The following is a 22,537-nucleotide window of genomic DNA, read 5'->3' as shown; positions in this document are numbered from 1 at the left end:
GACCTTGATCTACCATGAGGCCTGGTCTCAGACTGAGTCGTGGGGGTGTTGACATCTGAAACCTTCTCCAGGTAAACTCCAGGTAAACCCCTCTCCCCAACACCCTAGTATTTACTTCTCTTACGACTCCATCTGTAAATATGTTAAACAGCCATGGTGACATTACATCCTTGTCTGAGACCTACTTTTAATGGGAGGTAATCTCCCTCTCTTCTATACACCCTAACCTGAGCCTCACTATCCTCATAAAAAAACTTTACTACTTGCAACATCTGCTACATTGCTCCCCTGTCCAATCTGTCATATGCCTTTTCCAAAGCCATAAATGCAATGAAAATTCCCATACCTTTATCTAAATGCTGTTCACATATATGCTTCAATGTAAACACTTGATCTACACACCCCCTACCCATTTTAAAAGCCTCTTTGTTCATCTGTAATCCTGCTCTCTGTCTTTCTTCTAATTATTTCAATAATAACCCTACCATACACTTTACCTGGTATATTCAGTAAACTTATTCCCCTATAATTTTTACAATCCAAGGTAGTAGGTTGGTAGACAGCAACCACCCAGGGAGTTATTACTGTCCTTCCAAGTGAATGTAAAATGGAAGCCTGTAATTGTTTTGCATGATGGTAGGATTGCTGGTGTCTTTTTTGTCTCTCAAGCATGCAAGGTTTCAGGTACGTCTTGCTACTTCTACGTGTACTTAGGTCACATTACACATACATGTACAAGCATATACAGCCTCTCCTCACTTAATGACAAGAGTTCTGTTCCTGATACCACGTTGGTAAACGAATTCATTGCTAAGTGAGGAGCATACTACAATGGTAGTGGGTTTGTGTCAACCATCAGTTTTGCACCATTTATAATATTTCTGGTATATTTTTAAACGTTAATGCAGTAGTGTAGTGTATATTGTAATGAACAGAATAGAGGAAATCAGCTCTTATATTTATTATTTAGGTATGCACACTGGTCAGAGACCCAGTCGTAAATCTGAGTTGTCGGTAAACTAGTACAGTGGTACCTTGGTATATGTCCTTAATCCATTCCAGAACCTTGGACTTTTACCAAACAGGACGTATGCCAAATGAATTTTCCCATAAGAAATATAGGGAAAACTATTAATCCGTTCCCAAGAAAAAATCCTATTGTTATTGGCATATTATACATTGATGGGGTTATATAAAATAATTTAAACATTGCTTAATACTAAAATATGTAATTTAAGCACTGCTTATTACTAAAATACATACATAAATACAAAAGAATTAGATGAAATAAATGCTTTACTTTGCTGAAAAGAGTCGAGTGCCTACTAGGATAGTGCTGAGAAGGGAGGAGGAGGAGGAGGAGGAGATGTTGTTGTTGGGAAGGAGAGTCCCTTGCTCTTTTCTGTTTCTTTTCCCTATTTGGACCTGGTTGAAGCTCACCAGGTTTGACTTACTAAAAATCTGTCCAAAGAACTTTGCTTCTGCCTTCTCCTCAGGATGTTTCGAAAATGTGACATTGTCTGGTCATTCCAGACAATGCTATTACAGCTTGTTTGGGCTTTGTTGGGGTGGTACTTCTCTGCAAAGTTTTTGATGTCCATTCATTTGGCAAAGATTTCCTTGATTAATGAAGTAGGGGCTCGTTCCTGCCTTGTTTTTCAAAAGGTCGGCATGAATCGGTTTTGTCTTTTTGCAAGTCATTGCCTCTGATACGCTATCGCTGTCACACTGTTTTTCTGTTATTCAGATCAAAAGCAATTTTTTAACATGCTCTAATGTCCCTGATCTTTGTTTGGTAATCGATTTCACCCCCTTCTCAACGTTAGCTGATTTAATAACAACTTTGTTTTTCACAATCATAGATACCGTTCTCGGCATACAGTATGCAGCAGTCAAGTGCCGGATACGCATGCCACCTTCATACTTTTCAACAATCTCTTTTTTCACCTCCATGGCGATCCTAACCATGTTCTTCGTTGCTTGGCTCTTCTCATTAACTTTCTTAGATCTCATGGTCAGTGGATTTACTAAAAATTTATACAAAAAAAATAAGATCATGTGAAAATTCACAGAGTTACAGCGTGGGTTGTTCACTGAATGGTAGCAACTTGCGTATTGACACTAGTGAACAGTTGTGGCTTTGTCTCGAGAGAGAGGTAAACAAGGGTAGAGCGGAGTGTCGTGACTGATTTTAACCCATACAGGTTCTAGCACATGAGTCGTATTCCGAACAAAGGTTGTATACCAAGCAAAAATTTTCTCATCCAAACAGGACATATACCAGGTTGGACTTATTCCGAAGTGGACGTATACCGAGGTACCACTGTACATCCCTAAGTGAGGAGAGGCTGTATACACACACCCCTCTGGGTTTTCTACTATTTTCCTTACTAGTTCTTGTCCTTGTTTATTTTCTCTTATCTCCATGGGGAAGTGGAACAGAATTCTTCCTCTGTAGCCATGCGTATCGTAAGAGGCTACTAAAATGCCTGGAGCAAGAGGCTAGTAACCTTTTCTGTATACAGTGGACCCCCGCTTAACGATCACCTCCCAATGCGACCAATTATGTAAGTGCATTTGTACGTGTATGTTTGGGGGTCTGAAATGGACTAATCTACTTCACAATATTCCTTATGGGAACAAATTTGGTCAGTACTGGCACCTGAACATACTTCTGGAATGAAAAAATATCGTTAACCGGGGGTCCACTGTGTATTACTAAAGTTAAAAAGAGAAACTTTTTTTTTTGGGGGGGGCCACCCTGCCTCAGTGGGATACTGCCAGTTTGTTGAAAGAAGAAGTATTTTTGCAACCTCTTTTGTCCCTCTTCCCTTTATATAAAGGAACCATACACACTGCCAATCCCTAGGTACCTTCCCCTCTTTCGTACATTTATTAAACAAAATATCAACCACTCCAACTCTATATCCCCCCCTGCTTTTAACATTTCTGTCATGATTCCATCAGTTCCAGCTCCTTTACCCTCTTTCATTTTATGTAATGCTTCATGCACCTCCTCCACACTCACATCCTGCTCTTCTTCACTCCTAAAAGATGTTATACCTCCCTGGCCAGCACATGAAATTACTGCCTCCCTTTCATTATCATCATTTAAAAGTTCCTCAAAATATTTACACCACCTACCCAATACCTCCAGTTCCCCATCTACTAATTTCCCTACTCTGTTTTTAGCTGACAAATCCATTCTTAACCTGTTTATCTCATTCCAAAATTTTTTCTTATTCAGCAAAATTTGTTAACAGTGCCTCTCCTAATCTTTCATTTGCTCTCCTTTTGTGCTCTCTCACCACTCTCTTCACCTTTCTTTTACTCTCCATATGCTCTGCTCTTCTTATATCACTTCTGCTTTGTAAAAACCTCTTATGAGCTACCTTTTTCTCTTTTATCGCACTCTTTACCTCATCATTCCACCAATCACTCCTCCTTCCTCCTGCACTCACCCTCCTATAGCCACAAACTTCTGCCCTATATTCTAACACTGCATTTTTAAAACTATTCTATCCCTCTTCAGCTCCTCCCCCACTACCCATACTTGCACTAGCCCACCTTTCTGCCAATAGTTGCTTATATCTCACCCTAACTTCCTCCTTCCTGAGTTTATAAACTTTTACATCTCTCTTACTTGCTGTTACCATTTTCCTTTTGTCTGTCTACCTCTTACTCTATCTGTAGCTACAACTAAATAAAATAAAACTAAAGAATGATTTGATATATCCATTGCCCCTCTATAAACATGCACATCCTGAAGCCTACCCATCAACCTTTTATCCACCAGTACATAATCTAACAAAATATTTTCATCATTCCGTGCTATATCATACCTGGTATACCTAAATATCCTCTGTTTCATAAAATATGTATTTGTGGTTGGGGATCTCAATGCTAAAGTGGGTAAAAATATTGTGGAGGGAGTATTAGGTAAATTTGGGTGCCAGGGGTAAATGAAAATAGGGAGCCTCTTTCTACACATAGTTCAATTAAGGGCTCCCCATTTTCATTTACCGCTGGCACCTAAAATTTACTTACTACTCCCTCCACAATATTTTTACCCACTTTAGCATTGAGATCCCTAACCAAAAATACTCTCTCACTTGGTTCAAAACTTCCCATGAACTCACTCAACATTTCCCAAAATCTCTCTCTCTCTCTCTCCTCTACACTTCTCTCTTCTCCAGGTGTATACACACTGTAACTAACTTTTCACATTCAACCCTTATTTTACTTAACATAATCCTTGAATTTCTTCTCCTTTTTTTAACATACTAGCCATATCCCACTGAGGCAGTGTGGCACAAAAGAAAAAACAAGAGTTTCTCAATTTACATTTAGTAATATATACAGGAGTAAGGGTTACTAGCCCCTTGTTCCTGGCATTTTAGTTGCCTCTTACGATACGCATGGCTTATGGAGGAAGAATTCTGTTCCACTTCCCCATGGATAGTTGTAATCAGTAAATGGGTGGTTTCTTGTACTCATTCGATAGAAAAAAATAGAGTTCTAGCGAAATAGTTATGATTTTTGTCGGCTAGTACACTGGAATTGGACGAAAATAGGGCTCAAAGTGGGCGAAATCGCCAATGCGTAAACATCATCGAGACCGCTAACTTCACGAGAGCATAATTCCATAAGTTTTCCATCAAATTTCATACTTTTGGTGTCATTATGATTGGGAAAAGACTCTTTATCATTTCATAAGAAAAAATAATTTTTTTTTTTTCCGAAAAATTTTCGACCCTGAGAACAAGTTTAGGAGAATGCCTCTTGACCCTGAAAGAGTTAAAACGTGAAATCATAGATAAACAAGTGAGGTGTGTAGGTTTTGGGTTGAGGGGGAAGTGGGGGAAGCTGGCTTGTAACTTGGATGTTGGCTCGTAACTCAGAGCAAAAAATCGACCGAGCGGTGGCTCGTATCTCAAAAAACCCGTATGTTGGGACACTTATAAGTCAAGGTTCCACTGTATTATATCAAAAAATAATCTGTTAAAAGTTATTTGGATTATGAGCATGACTTGGCAAGTCTTGCAGTGATGGCTGTATGGGAGTCACATCATTCATAACTACAAAATAGAAACAAGTCTCCTATAAGTGCCAGTGAAAGAGCAGCTATGATTATATAGGAACATGTTGGTTGTGAAAATGTGACAACAGTACTAGTAGTGACAAAAGAGAATCAGGTGGCCCGTGGCCTGGTGGCGAAAGCTCTTGCTTCACACGATGAGGGTCTGGGTTTGATTCCCGGCAAAAGTTGAAACATTGGATGTGTTTCCTTACACTGGTTGTCTGTGTTCACCCATCAGTACAAAATGCATACCTGGGTGTTAGTCGACTGTTGTGGGTTGTATCCCGGGACGAAATTGACCTAATTTACCTGAAATGCTCTGCATAACAAGTGGCTTTCTATATAGTAGTATGTCATTGATGTCAGTTAGGCCTGTATACCTTGTACATGTACTTGTAGAAATAAAGGATATTATTCTTCTTTCAACAAATCGGTTCTTTCCCACCGAGGCAGGGTGGCCCAAAAAGAAAAACAAAAGTTTCTCTTTTTAACTTAAGTAATGTGTACAGGAGAAGGGGTTACTAGCTCCTTGCTCGCGGCATTTTAGTCGACTCTTATGACATGCATGGCTTGCAGAGGGAGACTTCTGTTCCACTTTCCCATGGAGATAACAGGAAATGAGAACAAGAACTAGTAAGAAAATAGAAGAAAACTCAGAGGGGTGTGTATATATATATGCTTGTACAGTGGTACCTCGACTTAGGAGTTTAATCCAGTCCGTGATCTAGCTCATAACTCAATTTGCTCATATATCAAATCAATTTTCCTCATTTAAATTAATTGAAATGCCATTAATCCATTCTAGCAGAATTCCTGCTCTTGGGAGGCAGGACAGAATACTTCAATATGATGCTAATATCAACTCTATGGCTTATTTATCTATTGCAATTCATCTAATATGACATAATAAACAATATAAATAGAACAGAAACATGATATATACTCTAGAGTGAATAAAATACAGGTTGGCCCTCACTAATCCAGCAATCAGTCATCTGGTTCCATCAGTAATCCAGCACTAATTTTAGCTAGCATAATTTCAGATTTCATCATTATACTGACTCAAATTATTATACTGTCTCAAATTTCATCATTATACAGACTCAGAAATTGTGCAGATGGTTGCAAATCCACAGCAGCAAGCCAGTGGAGGAGAAAGCAGTGATGAAAATGAGAAAGAGTCTCTATTGATAGGTTAATTAAGTGTATTCTAACCTAACCACTCTGTAATCCGGCAAACTCACTAATCCGGCACACTACAGGTCCCAGTGATACCGGATTAGTGATGGCCGACCTGTATGTTATTATGTGATCAGTGGTGGTGGCGGCCATTGCTGCTGTTGCACTGACCATATCTTCCCATTCTTTCCTTTCTGAAAATGGAGTGCTTGTGAGGCTAACTGCACTATATCACTAGTTTCATAAGGAAAACATTGAAACAGTGTACAGTGGACCCCCGCATAACGATTACCTCCGAATGCGACCAATTATGCAAGTGTATTTATGTAAGTGCATTTGTACGTGTATGTTTGGGGGTCTGAAATGGACTAATCTACTTCACAATATTTCTTATGGGAACAAATTCGGTCAGTACTGGCACCTGAACATACTTCTGGAGTGAAAAAATATCGTTAACCGGGGGTCCACTGTATTTATAAATAAGAGATATTGTATAAAAGCATAATAAAACATAATAGAGAATGGTTATATAAATTGTACGTACACTGGCAGAGATGGAGGGTGGACGTGGAGGTGGAGGGTGGAAGATAGGCTACTTGCTACTATGCTCGTACTGCCTTGAAAACGACCTGCACGCCTCACTTGTTTCTCTATGATTTCATGCTGTAATTCCATGGAAATCATCTTCTTTTTCTTCTCAGCACTGTCCTTTGCACTTACTTTCTTAGGACCCATGGTTAGAAAAAAAAAAATTGGCCAAATAACTGTAAAAAATGCAAGCAAAGCACGACAGAAATGCTTTCACTGCTCAGAGTATGTTTTTGGCATTCACTGCACCAACTAGTGGCAGTGTTCTGAAGCTCGGTATTATTATTATTATGATTATATTATTATTATTATTATTATTATTATTATTATTATTATTTTATTTTTTATTTTATTAACACATCCGCCGATTCCCACCAAGGCAGAGTGACCCGAAAAAGAAAACCTTTCATCATTCTCTCCATCTTGCCAGAGGGGTGCTTTACACTACAGTTTATAAAACTGCAACATTAACACCCCTCCTTCAGAATGTAGACATTGTACTTCCCATCTCCAGGACTCAAGTCTGGGAACTGAAGCTCATTCATTATAATTATTATTATTAGTATAATAATAATTATTGTTATTATTACAGCGGAACCTCAGTTTTTGTATGCCCTGGTTTTTTTAGGATTCGGTTTTTGACAACTTTTTTGTTGAAATTTTGTCCCAGTTTTTGTACATCTGTATGGTTTTTGTAGAGTTGACAATGGTCCGCCATACCAAATGTGTCTGCCTGCTTGCGCCCACACCAAGCATTCCATGCATTCTGATTCAGTCTGGCTTTGTTTCTCGTTGAGTGAGCATTACCACACGTGTTCGGATAACATTTCAAAATACAGTGGACCCTCAACCAGCAATATTAATCCGTTCCTGAGAGCTCATCGTTAATCAAAATAATCGTTAGTCAAGTTAATTTTCCCCATAAGAAATAATGGAAATCAAATTAATCCGTGCAAGACACCCCAAAGTATTGAAAAAAAAAAATTTTACCACATGAAATATTAATTTTAATACACACAAACTGAAGAAGACATGCACAGTTACATGACACTTACCTTTATTGAAGATCTGGTGATGATTGATGGGATGGGAGGAGGGGAGACCATTGATCTTGTTAGTGTTTGGAAGGGGAATCCCCTTCCATTAGCACTTGAGGTAGCAAGTCTTTTTCTGGGGTTACTTCCCTTGTTCTTTTAATGCCAGTAGGACCAGCTTCAGAGTCACTGGACTTCTGTCGCACAACATATCTGTCCATAGAGGCCTGTCCCTCTCGTTCCTTTATCCTAAAGTGTTTCACAACATTGTCAGTGTAATAGTCACCAGCACGGCTTGCAATAGCTGTGTGAGGGTGATTTTCATCAAAATAGGTTTGCACTTTAAGCCACATTGCACACATTTCCTTAATCTTTGAAGTAGGCAGCTTCTTCAATTTCTCTCTCCCCTCCTCCGAAGCAGTTTCCTCAGGTGTGGCCTCTTACTGTTGAAGATGCTCTAGCAGCTCATCAGTGGTTAGTTCGTCATTGTCCTCCTCCACCAACTCTTCCACATCCTCCCCACTAACCTCACCAATATGAGCACTAGTTCCAGGTATTTTTTCCTGTTCACCTGGGTGTTAAGTCAACTGTTGTGGGTCGCATCCTGGGGGACAAGATTAAGGACCCCCAATGGAAATAAGTTAGACAGTCCTCGATGATGCACTGACTTTCTTGGGTTATCCTGGGTGGCTAACCCTCCGGGGTTAATCGTTTCTCGGTAATTGTTTCACGTTAAGCCACACCAACAACACTCTCTCCACATCTTTGAGTAATACAGCTGATGGTGGTGCAGCAACAACAACAGCTGACTGTGGTGCAGCAGCAGCTGCACCTTTGGCAAGAACAGCTTCCTTGATTGCCGTTTTCTTACCCACAATAGTAGCGATGGTTGATTGGGGTTTATTATACAACCTGACCAGCACTGACCACGCACTCCACTTTCATACTTAGCAATGATCTCTTTCTTCATCTCCATAGTAATTCTCACCCTTTTTGCTGTAGGGTTGGCACTAGAAGCTTTCTTGGGGCCCATGGTGACTTATTTTGCAGGTGCAATCACTACAAAGGCTGTGATAATATGAAATGTTCCAGTTGTTGCATGTTTGGAAGCGACCGCGGTGGCTGGCTGGCTGGCTTGTAAACACTGGCACCAAGGGACAAGTGAGGCATGCTCAGGCCAAAGTGGACACGTATGGTACGGAACGAATAGCGCTGGTCGGGTTTTTAAGCACTAGATGAGGCAAAATTTTTGCGTTAAAATGTATCGCTAGTCAGATTTATCGTTAATCGATGCCATCGCTGGGTGAGGGTCCACTGTAATCCATTGTTCTTTGTGCTTATTTATTGAGTGCAACTGCTAAATAGGCCACCATGGGGCCAAAGAAAGTTTCGAGTGCCAGCCCTTTGATAAAGACAGTGAGAAACATGATAGAATTCAAGAAAGAACTCGTAGCAAAGTGCGAAAGTGTCATGTGCATGGCCGATCTCACCAGAATGTACGAGAAGTCCACATCAACAATCAGTTCCATCCTTCCGAAGAAAAAAGAATCAACAAAGCTGATGTTGTGAAAAGGGTAAATGTGCTAATGAAACAGAAATCACAAACAATTGAAGATGTTGAGAAGTTGTTGTTGGTGTAGATCGGCAAAAAATGGTTAGCGGGAGATAGTGTTGTGGAGGCGATAATTTGTGAAAAGGCAAGGCAGTTGCATGCGGATCTCGTAAAGAAAATGCTTGGAATGAGTGCTGCTGTTAGTGAATTTAAGGCCAGCAGAGGCTGGTTCGACAAATTCAAAAAGCGAACTAGTATACACATTGTGGTAAGGCAGGGCAAGGCTTCAATATTCTAATAATATTAACGAACGAGCGAGCTTCCCTAAATTAATAATAATAATAATAGTAATGAGCTTCAGAACACTGCCACTAGTTGGTGCAGCAATGCCAAAACATCTGCTGAGCAGTGGAAGCATTTCTCTCATGCTTTGCTTGCATTTTTTACAGTTATTTGGCCAAATTTCTTTTTTCTAACCATGGGTCCTAAAAAAGTAAGTGCAAAGGACAGTGCAGAGAAGATAAAGAGGATGATTTCCATGGAATTAAAGCATGAAATCATGGATAACAAGTGCAGTGTGCGGGTTGTGGGTTGAGGGGGAAGCGGGGAAAACTCGCTCGTAACTCAGATGTTGGCTTGTAGCTCAAAGCAAAAAACTGACTGAGCAACGGCTCATATCCTGAAAAACCTGTATATTGGGACACTCGTCAGTCAAATTTCCGCTGTACATGCATGTATAGTGTGACCTAAGTGTAAGCAGAAGTAACAAGACATACCTGAAATCTTGCATGTTTATGAGACAGAAAAAAAAAACACCAGCAATCCTACCATCATGTAAAACAATATCAGGCTTTCATTTTACACTCACTTGGCAGGACGGTAGTACCTTCTTGGGTGGTTACTGTCTACCAACCTACTACCTAGAGAAGATATTATATTACACATTACATTTCTTGTTGGTTGTCTTCATAGACCAGTGACACTGCTAGTGATCACACTTGTTAAATAAATACAAACTATGTAATAGTCTGAAAATAATTTTAGTGAAATTTTGGACAGGTGTTAAAAATCTTAAGTGAATTAAAGTTTAATTTTCATGGCATTACATAAGTGCTACAATGTATATTATACAGTTATACATTGAAAAGCCCTTAGTTATGCACTGTTTTCCAGCCAGACTTAAGATTAAACTTAAATTAATTATAAAAACATGTAAGACAGTTGTAAGCTCTTCTGAAATGTAATACTAACCGAAAGATTAAAATTGTGATGTTACTTCATCATTATTCATGTTTAATAAGCTTGTTTCTTATTTCAGTTACTGATTAAAGCAGTGGAAGTACGTGTATTGGGTAAGACAGTAGTGATTGGTAATAAGGTGTGTGAGACTAAGGACCTCTTCTCACCTCATCCTCAACTCATGACTATCAACCTCAACCCTTCTGGTTCCCTTAAGCTCAATATTGTTATTACATGGAAGTAAGTCAGTATTTATCTTACAGTTATGTAGAATAATTATATTGAAAAATATTTTAACCCTTTAACCCTTTCAGGGTGGCAACCCCTGCACTCAAACTTGCTCTCAAAGTTGCACAATTTTCAGACAAATAAATTGTTATTTTTTCTTATGAATAGTAGAGAATATTTTTCTGAAGGTTATAAAACAAAAAGTACAAAATTTGATGGAAAACTGATGAAATTACACTTTCGTGAATTTTGCTTTGTCAGCGATACTTATGCATCGGTGATTTCCTCCACTTTGAGTATGATTTTAGGCCAATTACATTGTTCCAGTTGACCAAATTCTTAGCTATTTTGCTAGTACATCTTCCATTTTATCAATTGAGCACAAGAAATTGCATAATCACCTGTTTCAACTACCCAATAAAGTGATCAGAAATTGGTAATTTGGCCAATTTCACACAAATTTAAAAATATTCCACTTAAAAAATAGGGTCCAGAATAAATAAGGCAGGCATTCCTGGCACTAAAATAAAATAAATAATATCAATGCATTCATGAACGCATATTAGACCCACCAGCTGTGTGTTTTGGATGTGTGACGTGATTTGTTTACTCCTAAACATTTTCAAAATTTGAACATTTCTGCTACAGTTCAATCTATTTTCAGTCCTAAAACCAATCAAAATAATCTCTATTTCTGTAATATATCTTCCATTCTATCAACTGAGACTAAGAAACGGTGGGTGAAACCATAAAAAACATAAGAATATACACTGCAAAGCTGCCGTTTTAAACCAAAAACACGGTCGCATTTTCTTTTTCCCATTATGCACTGTTTGCTACAGGATCTTTTATGTGGACACACTTGCCGCATAGACCAACTCTTTCATATCTAGGGCCGAATTTACTGCTCACAGCTTATGATAGTGAGCTGAGTTCGTGGCATAGTACCATGGCACTGACAGTGACCTCAAACCCATAGTACTATGGCACTGACAGTGACCTCACACCCATAGTACTATGGCACTGACAGTGACCTCAAACCCGTAGTACTATGGCACGACAATGAAAGGGTTAAAATAGCAACTCTGAGATGTTTTCTAGGCTGGCAAAATTTTATGGTCTTATTGGCTATTCCTTGGTGTCATCTGATTGACTGAAAGATTTATTCATGACACGGAAATGGTTTTGATCAGTCTCAGACTGGAAGTGTAATGAAATAGGCCTAGATTTTTGACATTTTTCTTGAGGAAGGGTAGGGGTCCCACAACCCCATTCCCCAAGTCATATGGGTTTTCACTAGTCTACCTCAATTATTTAGATGACCTATACCATGGCCAATCATTCTTGGCTATTGTTTATTAGCTGAGAAATAAGCTTAACCCTTAAACTGTCCAAGCAGATCTATGTTCACATGCGTAGTGCTCCAAAAGTAGATCTATGTTTTTTTTACATATTTTCAAATATAGCAAAAACAAAAACGTAGATCAAAGTTTTTTTACACTTTTTCAAATGTAAAAAAAGAAAAGAAGATCTACTTTTTTTACATACTTTCAAATGTTGAAAAAACATAGATCTACATTTGGACAGTTTAAGGGTTAAACTTCAAGTTTTTAGTGTGATGATGGATTGAAAATGGAAGGCAAGTGTTATATAGGAGAGGCCAGGGAATGTTATTAGTGAACATATGGAAACCATACCCTGGCCGGGATTGAACCCGCGGTCAGAGAGTCTCAAAACTCCAGCCCGTCGCGTTAGCCACTAGACCAGCTAGTCACAATAAGATTCGTCCAACTAGGTATATTTCTACACCATAGGAAGGTTAGCACAGGCACCACTGTGACCACAAATGCAAGTTTTTACAGACGAATCTCCAGCTAGCGTGGCCGTGACAAACTCTAGCTCAAGTCCCTTCACTGCCGTCAACATGACTCACGAAATCGTAATGACATGATTGCAAACAAACCATACCCCGGCCGGGATTGAACCCGCGGTCAGAGAGTCTCAAAACTCCAGCCCATCGCGTTAGCCACTAGACCAGCTAGCCACAATAAGATTCGTCCAACTAGGTATATTTCTACACCATAGGAAGGTTAGCACAGGCACCACTGTGACCACAAATGCAAGTTTTTTACAGACGAATCTCCAGCTAGCATGGCCGTGACGAACTCTAGCTCAAGTCCCTTCACTGCCGTCTAGTGGCTAACGCGACGGGCTGAAGTTTTGAGACTCTCTGACTGCGGGTTCAATCCCGGCCGGGGTATGGTTTGTTTGCAATCGTGTCATTACAATTTCGTGAGTCATGTTGATGGCAGTGAAGGGACTTGAGCTAGAGTTCGTCACGGCCACGCTAGCTGGAGATTCGTCTGTAAAAACTTGCATTTGTGGTCACAGTGGTGCCTGTGCTAACCTTCTTATGGTGTAGAAATATACCTAGTTGGACGAATCTTATTGTGGCTAGCTGGTCTAGTGGCTAACGCGACGGGCTGGAGTTTTGAGACTCTCTGACCGCTGGTTCAATCCCGGCCGAGGTATGGTTTGTTTGCAATAGTGTCATTACAATTTCGTGAGTCAACATATGGAAGGTTGCTTTAGTGGCTGGAATGCATTTAGTGTTTATTTGGTCTTTATTTTTAAGTTGGATATTTTTGTGTGTGTATAATTGGCCTAATTATCAATTGGGCAATTTATATACAGTGGAACCTCGGTTTTCAACATTAATTCATTCCAGAAAGTCTGACGAAAACCGAATTTGACGAAAACAGAAGCAATGTTTCCCATACGAAATAATGTAAAGCCAATTAATCTGTTCCAGATGCCCAAAAGTATTAACAAAAAATACATTTTATAGAGAATAACTATAGTTTTACATACAGAAAACAATGAGAAATAAATATAAAGGACTAATGAAATGGATAAATGAACATTTAGCATCACTTATGCTTTTATTGAAGACTCTTGTTGGCGTATGGAAGAAGGCGAGGAGGGGAGAGGGAGGAGAAGTTATCTCTACCACCATCACTACCACCCTCTACCACAATCACTACCCTCTATCACCATCACAACCGCTACCACCCTCTACCACCATACCATCACTACCATTCTTTACCACCATCACTACCACCCTTTACCACCATCACTACCACCCTCTACCACCATTGCTACCACCATCACTACCACCCTGTACCACCATCACTACCACCCTCTACCACCATCACAACCACTACCACCCTCTACCACCATCACTACCACCATCACTACCACCCTCTACCACCATCACTACCACCCTCTACCGATGAGAAACAAAGCCAGACTGACTCAGAATGTGTGGGATGCTTTGTGTGGGCATGGGTGGACACATTTGGTACGGCAGACCACTGTCAACTCGACGAAAACCGAGGTGATGAATGAAAACTGGGACAAAAATTTTGATGAAAAAAATCGTCAAAAACCAAATTTAACGAAAACCCGGGAAGCAAAAACCCCAGGCTCCACTGTAGTAGTTCTGATAGCTGATGGCCAGTTTCTTGTTCTCATTCGATAGAACAGAAGGTACAGGTCCTCCATCACAAATCCGGCATCATTGGGACCTGTAGTGTACCGGATTACTGAGTTTGCCGGATTACAGAGTGGTTAGGATAGAATACACTTAATAAAATTAACCAACTTGACTTAAACGAAGTTCATTAAACATTGGCAAAAATCGAACATTTCCACTACTTTGAAATCAATTTCAAGGTACTTTTCTTCATGAAAGCAATCAAAATCAAGTCTATTTCTGTAATATATCTTCCATTCTATCAAATGAGACCAAAAAACGAAAATACAACCATAAAAACCATGCGAAAATATACTACAAAGAGGCGGCTAATTGCTGAAAAGTGAATTTCCTTATTTATCGTCTGTCTTTTTTATTTTTGTTGTACGTTAAGAAGCATCTTTCCATCATACATTGCCCAAGTTTCAATAAGACAGCCCAACAAACAAATGAGAAAATTTTTTTTACCAAAAATCATATATGGCAAGCCCAAGCCAGGTACTGGAAATAAGTCACTTTGTCTGACTTTTTTGGGTTATCCTAGGTTCTCTATACATACACTGCTATGTATGATAATCTATGTAACTATATTTGTGTATACCTGAATAAACTTATTTACTTCTAGTCTGTCGACTGAGTACAAGAAACCGCCCATTCACTTATTTCAACTACCCAATATAGTGGTCAGAAATTGGCAGTTTGGCCAATTTCACACAAATTTCAACAGATGCCAATTTCAAAATAGGGTCCAGAATAAACAATGCAGACATTCCTGGCACTAAAATAACATTTTCTCTGTCCATTAGTCATGGCTCCAGGCCCCTCTTATGTTACTCTTGCTTACCATTTGGAATTTTTATTCATAAAAAAATAGAAGATTTACTGTTATGCAGACTGCTGCATTATTGTAATAATTGTATAAATAATGTCAACCCATTCTTGACTCCGTATTGGAATTTGGACTCACAGGCAGACAGGTATTGGACGGTGACGTCATTTGTTTACTCTTTAGCTTCGCTGGAGAACAGAACATTTTCGCTGCTGTTAGCACAATTTCAAGGTACTTTTCGTCATAAAAAGCAATCAAAATCATATCTATTTCTGTAATATATCTTTCATTCTATCAAATGAGACTGAAAAAATGAGAATATAACCATAACAACCATACAAAAATATACCACTAAGCGGCCGCTAATGGCTGAGAAGTGAACTCTGCTATTTATGGCCTGATTTCTTTAATTTTTTGTGTACGTTAAGAAGTATCCTTCCATCATACATTGCCCAAGTTTCAATAAGATAACCAAACAAACAATTGAGAATATAACTAATAATAATAATAATAATAATAATAATATATTTACTACATGTACATGCACAATGTATACAGGCCTAGCTGACATCAGTGACATACTACTATATAGAAAGCCGCTTGTTATGCAGAGTATGTCAAGCAAATTAGGTCAGTGTCCCAGGATAACACCCACACCAGTCGGCTAACACCCAGGTACCCATTTACTGATGGGTGAACATAGACAACAGGTGTAAAGGAACACGCCCAATGTTTCTACCCTGGCTGGGAATCAAATATTTACCAAAAATCATATATGGCTAACCCAAGCCAGGTACTAGAAATAAGCCATGTTGTCCGAATTTCTTGGGTTATCCTAGGTTCTCTACACGTATGCTGCTGTGTGATAATCTATATAGAGAAAATAACTTTTTTGTTTCAGGTTCATGGTGCAGGACGAGTGTATATCACAGTCAGCCATGTGCTACACTCCGTTTTCTCTAATATAAGCCCCCAAGACAGGGATAGGAGAATGGTATTTGTATGCCATATCCTCTTCATACCTCTGTCGAACTGCTCGATATTATGCCAAATATTATTCATTCTGGAGTATTTAACATGTTTTATGTTATTTATATTATTTATTATGTCATATTAGATCAATTGTGGTAGGCAATAAGCTGTAGTGTTGATGTTAGCATAATAATAAAGCATATTCCCCCGCATCAGACTGAGCTCATGGCAACCGACAGTGGCTTCAAAGGCACCTTATCTTGAATGGACAATGTACTGTGTAGGTGCACTACACAGCGAGAAGCATTTCTTTTTTTCATTGGAACCATGGCTAGGGCTAAAAGTAAGCAGGTTATAACAATAAATGGAGAAAAAGAAATTAGAATGACTTATGCAGCAAGTAGCGCCACCAAACAGTACCAGCAGGTTGGTGTGGTGACCCTGGAAATTTGAAATTATGCTAGCCACAATTAGTGCTGAATAACTGAAGGAACCGAATAACTGATTGCTGGATTTGTGATGGCGGACCTGTATACTGAAATAGCTGGGTATTGGGTTTGTCTGAGCAGTGTAATTGCTATAAATTACACCTAAACCTCTTAAGTTGGCATCTGCATAATTTCATAAGTTTTCCATCAAATTTCAAATTTTTGGTGTTAGTTTCTGAATAAGATTCTGTATAATTTCAGAAGAATTTTTTTTTTTTTTTTTTGAAAAATTGCGATACTGTCAACACATTTAATTTCAGATGTAGTGACAGTGAATGGGTTAAGGTATTGCATGCTGAATAAATAAATATAAAAAAAATTCCTCTGATTAAAAATGAAATAACAATATTCTAAGGTTAATATCACAGAACAGTATATTTGTGCATTAGTTTTCCTTGGAGAATTTTTTCCAGTTGAGACTTGCATTGTAGCCACATTGTCATTGTAACTACATTGTCATTGTAACCACATGGTCATTGTAACCACAGGGTCATTGTAACTACATGGTCATTGTAACCACATAGTCATTGTAACCACATGGTCATTGAAACCACATGGTCATTGTAACCACATGGTCATTGTAACCAGTGGCAGTTCATGTATAGGCACTGCAAAACTGCAGCACCCCCTATTTTCACTTGATATTATTGATAACATTCAATAAAATGAGTTTTTTTTCTTAAATTCTTTCTTTATACTTGTACATTATGTAATCCTTAAGCTTAATGTCAGTAGCCATCCCCTAGTACATGAAAAAATTTCAAAAATCCTTGTATGGAACTGTGTGCTTCACAGTTCCAGCGACTCGGTGTTTGGCTGTTGTGGGTAAGCGCACATGTCCAAGATAAGACGCTGCATGCTAGGTACAGAGAGCACTGTTGCTGATGCAGTACTGATCCTGTTGTGCAAGTGTAAGGTAGTGTTTCTGTTTGACTCAGCGATGTGTGTTGTACTTAAAAAGTATGTACGGTAGACCGTCATTTAACACAGTAGTTACGTTCCTGAAAACACCGTGTTAGGTAAAACCGTGTTAGATGAGCTGAAGAACTTATGGGAAAAATAGGGTTAGATTCCTGAGAGCCCCAAAAAAGCCAAACAACTTTTTTCTAGGCCTTCACATCTTACAAAAATAAAAGTGAATATGCAATTGTAGTTCATTGTTGTGATGTATTATGTTGTTTTTACTGCTTAAGACTGCAAAAATAACAGAAATAATAATATTTCTTACCTTAAATTGTGGGTGTTGGTGTTTGTGGATGATAGTGAAGAGAGTGGAGAGTTATGCTGTGGCCTTAATGGGCTGAGGTGGATGGTAGAGGTTCTGGTACTGAAGTTGATGGTTGTACTGGAGTGTCTAACTTTAAGTCATTCAGTCAGTCAAGTCGTTCAGTAAGTCAGTCAAGTCATTCAGTAAGTCAGTCAAATAATTCAGTCAAGTCATTCAGTAAGTCAGTCAATCATTCAGTAAGTCAGTCAAGTCATTCAGTTAGTCAATCAATTCATTCAGTAAGTCAGTCAGGTCTTTCAGTCAAATCATTCAGTAAGTCAGTCAAATCATTCATAAGTCAGTCAAATCATTCAGTAAGTCAGTCATGTCACTCAGTAAGTCAATCATTCAGTAAGCAGTCAGTCACTAAGTCAGTCAGTCACACAAACTTATGTTTACCTTTTTTTATGTGTACAAAGTAACACTTCATTATGGCCACAGGATGTCTTGTCTGATATCTTTGTTTCGTTCGTTAATTCTAAGACTTAAAATGTTTGCACCTTTTCTTGCCACTTTGAGCAACACTGGTATTCTTACTGGGTGTCATGACTGCTTGGTAGATACAAGATATAGCAATTAAAAGATCAAAACACAACTCACAATCACAAGCTTGTAGCAGAGAAGTTGGACTGGGCACGTATGATGTACGAATGCTTTGATGATGGGGTGGTGTCGGAGGGTGGCTGGGGACGGCGGGAGGTCTCCCCAGCTGAACCACAACAAGGCGGCCGCTTGAGCAAAATGGAAGTTTTTTTTAACTTCCTGCAAACTGAACTGTGTTAAATTCATCATACGATGTGTTACATAAAATTGTGCTGCAATTCTTCTATCATGCTATACTCAAACCGTGCCAAATAAACTCGTGCTAAATAACGGTCTACTGTATGTATAAATTTTCTTTTTATATGCTTGTTTCATTTTACACAATATTAAAACAATGGCTAAAAATTTTCTGAAGCAGCACCTCGACTAATTTTAGCTACAAGCTGCCACTGATTTTAACCACATGATCATTGCAGTCACAGGGTTCATATTTGCTCTCCTCTCATCTTTCTGGGATCAGTATTACATTTATTAATTCACTTTTATGTTTTATCATTGCATTTTTGTTTTGTCAGCCCTCTAGATGGTGTTGTTGAGGATAGTTTAGTGAGAACGCCCAGTATGTCTGCTACGTCACCCGGGAACAAGAGGAGAACACCTGTCCTGCATGCTCTTAGCTCTTCTCCACCCCACACTCTCGCTAGTGTAAGTAGTGAAAATATATTTCTTCTTGTTCTATGTAGTATTAGCATTGTGAGTGTGGTGGTCATTGTCTGAAGTTTATGTAGTACTGTACATGGTATACTGTCTCGTGTATCACTATGTAGCATCTTTCTTTTTTTTTTTTTGCAGTAAATCAACTGTTTCTTGTCAAGGCAATGCAACTCAAAGAAGGGAAACATATTAACCATCACTCATTCCCTGGCTGTCTTTCCAGATTTGCATGCACATCAATATCTGAATGTGACAGTATTAAACATTGTCTTCCTAGAGGCTGTCTGCTCTCTTGGCAACCTTAATGTCTTTCTAGCAATAGATACAAAAAATTTAATTCACAGGCTTTTTTTTCCACTTCTGCAGGATTTTTAGTAAATATTTATTTAATTGTTTATTTGAAATAGTTCAGATTCTTGTCATTGCTAGTCAGTATATTTTGCAATGTGAATTAACATTTGTCAAAAGATTAGTTTTGCTGCAAAACATCTTGAGTTGTCCAAATTAATTTCTATAAGGAACATCAGTAAGACTCAATCCTCAGATGGCAGTACGTATTTTTAATCTCAAAATTCTGAATAAGAAAGGATATTTGTCACTTTTCCTTTTTGTTTAAGAATTGTATATACCATTTATAGTATAATTAGTACAAGTGACCCATACTTTACATGATGCATGCATTCCTGGCCTGTGGCACATAAAGCAAAAATCATATAAAGTGAACCCAATATAACACGTAAAGCATCGCCGTGCATTCCGAGACTGCAAATTCCATGTTTATTGATGATTTTTTACCAGAAAAATGAGAGTACTGCACGTGCACTAAATAATAATGTACAAAAATTAAAAAAAATTGGTCTGTAAAACTGAGAAGAATAAAATCTGAAATTCAGTCATAATCCCCAGAATCAGTGAAAAGTTCCATATTTTTTTTTACTTCTTTTTTTTATGAAAAATCTGAGCATACAAGCTATTCTCCAAACCTCCATTTACCTAAATAAATAAATTTTCTTAAAACACGATGAAAAATTAAATCCAATATTTGGTCATACAGTAATCCTCCTCCCTTGTACCCTCTCTCCTCCTTGTACCCTCTCCCCCACCACCAACCAACCAGCATGTCTTTGTCTGGGATGAAGTGCACACACTATAAATACACATCTCCCTGCTTGTTTTTCCTCCTTCAATGAATATGGTGAATATACAGGTCTCCCTCAACGTTCACGAAGGTTAGGGGATCAAGAGCCTCGTGAATGTTGAAAAATCGCGAATGTTTGGTGCCCCAATATATTGTAGGGAAATATAATACAATACTGCTTCCTTAGCTTGTTGAACCACGAACAATCATAAAATACATACATGAAAACGTCGTAAAATATTGTACTAAATACATACACGTTATGGTTTAATAACGTGTGTTATTAAATACCACTGCCTCAACCACTGCGGTACACTGCTCGTATTTTCGCACAATTTCTTTCTTCAATTCTATCGTGTTTCTCAATTTCTTTACCAAAGGGCTGGCACTAGCAAGTTTTTTTGGGCTCATGGTTAATTATGTAGCAGTCGCATTCAATCTACAAGCACCAAACACAATGAATTATTGTTAAGTGTTTGGAAGTGAGCAGAGACTAATGCTCACTCCAGCATAAACAAAGCCACACTGACTTCACGATGTCTCAACCACTTCCTCCACATATTGTTGTACAGTTTCCTTCTTCAGTTCTATCATATTATTATTATTATTATTAATACAATAGAATTGAAGAAGGAAATTGTACAAAAATACAAGGGTTGAAGCAGTAGTGGAGGAAGTGATTGATGCATGGTCAGTCAGTGTGGCTTTGTTTATGCTGGAGTGAGTATTAGTCTCTGTGCTCTTCCAAACATTTCACAATAATTCATTGTGTTTGGGGCTTGTAGATTGAGTGTGACTGGAGTGGTAGAGGGAGTGGTAGAGGGAGTGGTAGAGGGAGTGGTAGAGGCAGTGGTAGAGGCAGTGGTAGAGGCATTGGTAGAGGCATTGGTAGAGGCATTGGTAGAGGCATTGGTTGAGGCAGTGGTAGAGGCAGTGGTTGAGGCATTGGTAGAGGCATTGGTAGAGGCATTGGTAGAGGCATTGGTAGAGGCAGTGGTAGAGGCAGTGGTTGAAGCAGTGGTTGAGGCAGTGGTTGAGGCAGTGGTTGAGGCATTGGTAGAGACAGTGGTAGAGGCAGTGGTAGAGGCAGTGGTTGAGGCAGCAGTTGAGGCAGTGGTTGAGACAGTGGTATTTAATAACATACATGTTATTAATAATAATAATGATAATACATGTTATTAATAATAACATGCATTATTATTATTAATAACATATATGTTATGGAAAGCATATAAATCTATAGGGGAAGGAAGGCGGGGTAGGGGTCGTCCTCGAAAGGGTTGGAGAGAGGGGGTAAAGGAGGTTTTGTGGGTAAGGGGCTTGGACTTCCAGCAAGCGTGCGTGAGCGTGTTAGATAGGAGTGAATGGAGACGAATGGTACTTGGGACCTGACGATCTGTTGGAGTGTGAGCAGGGTAATATTTAGTGAAGGGATTCAGGGAAACCGGTTATTTTCATATAGTCGGACTTGAGTCCTGGAAATGGGAAGTACAATGCCTGCACTTTAAAGGAGGGGTTTGGGATATTGGCAGTTTGGAGGGATATGTTGTGTATCTTTATATGTGTATGCTTCTAGACTGTTGTATTCTGAGCACCTCTGCAAAAACAGTGATAATGTGCGAGTGTGGTGAAAGTGTTGAATGATGATGAAAGTACTTTCTTTTTGGGGATTTTCTTTCTTTTTTGGGTCACCCTGCCTCGGTGGGAGACGGCCGACTTGTTGAAAAAAAAAAAAAAAAAAAAATATGTTATTAAATCCTAGGTAGTAGGTTGGTAGACAGCAACCGCCCAGGGAGGTACTACCGTCCTGCCAAGTGAGTGTAAAACGAAAGCCTGTAATTGTTTTACATGATGGTAGGATTGCTGGTGTCCATTTTTCTGTCTCACAAACATGCAAGGTTTCAGGTACGTCTTGCTACTTCTACTTACACTTAGGTCACACTACACATACATGTACAAGCATATATATACACACCCCGCTGGGTTTTCTTCTATTTTCTTACTAGTTCTTGTTCTTGTTTATTTCCTTTTACCTCCATGGGGAAGTGGAACAGAATTCTTCCTCCATAAGCCATGCGTGTTGTAAGAGGCGACTAAAATGCCAGGAGCAAGGGGACTTGTAACCCCTTCTCCTGTATATATTACTAAATG

At 38.9% G+C, this 22,537-nt stretch overlaps 1 protein-coding gene across 4 annotated transcripts in view; it reads left to right on the top strand.

The window, feature by feature from the left end:
- LOC128685674 (rho family-interacting cell polarization regulator 2) overlaps positions 1-22,537 on the top strand; it is a 535,723-nt gene that overhangs the window by 261,620 nt on the left and 251,566 nt on the right. For all 4 annotated transcript variants that reach the window (XM_070088105.1, XM_070088106.1, XM_070088107.1 and 1 more), the window contains 2 exons: positions 10,752-10,912; positions 19,110-19,239. In XM_070088105.1, coding sequence (XP_069944206.1) covers positions 10,752-10,912; positions 19,110-19,239 — 291 coding nt within the window. The remainder of the gene's footprint in view (positions 1-10,751; positions 10,913-19,109; positions 19,240-22,537) is intronic.

The sequence above is a fragment of the Cherax quadricarinatus genome, chromosome 23 (assembly GCF_038502225.1).
Source record: "Cherax quadricarinatus isolate ZL_2023a chromosome 23, ASM3850222v1, whole genome shotgun sequence".
Classification (NCBI taxonomy): Eukaryota; Metazoa; Arthropoda; class Malacostraca; order Decapoda; family Parastacidae; genus Cherax; species Cherax quadricarinatus.
Note: the sequence above shows the minus strand (reverse complement) of the source record. Positions and strands in the feature narration are given on the sequence as shown.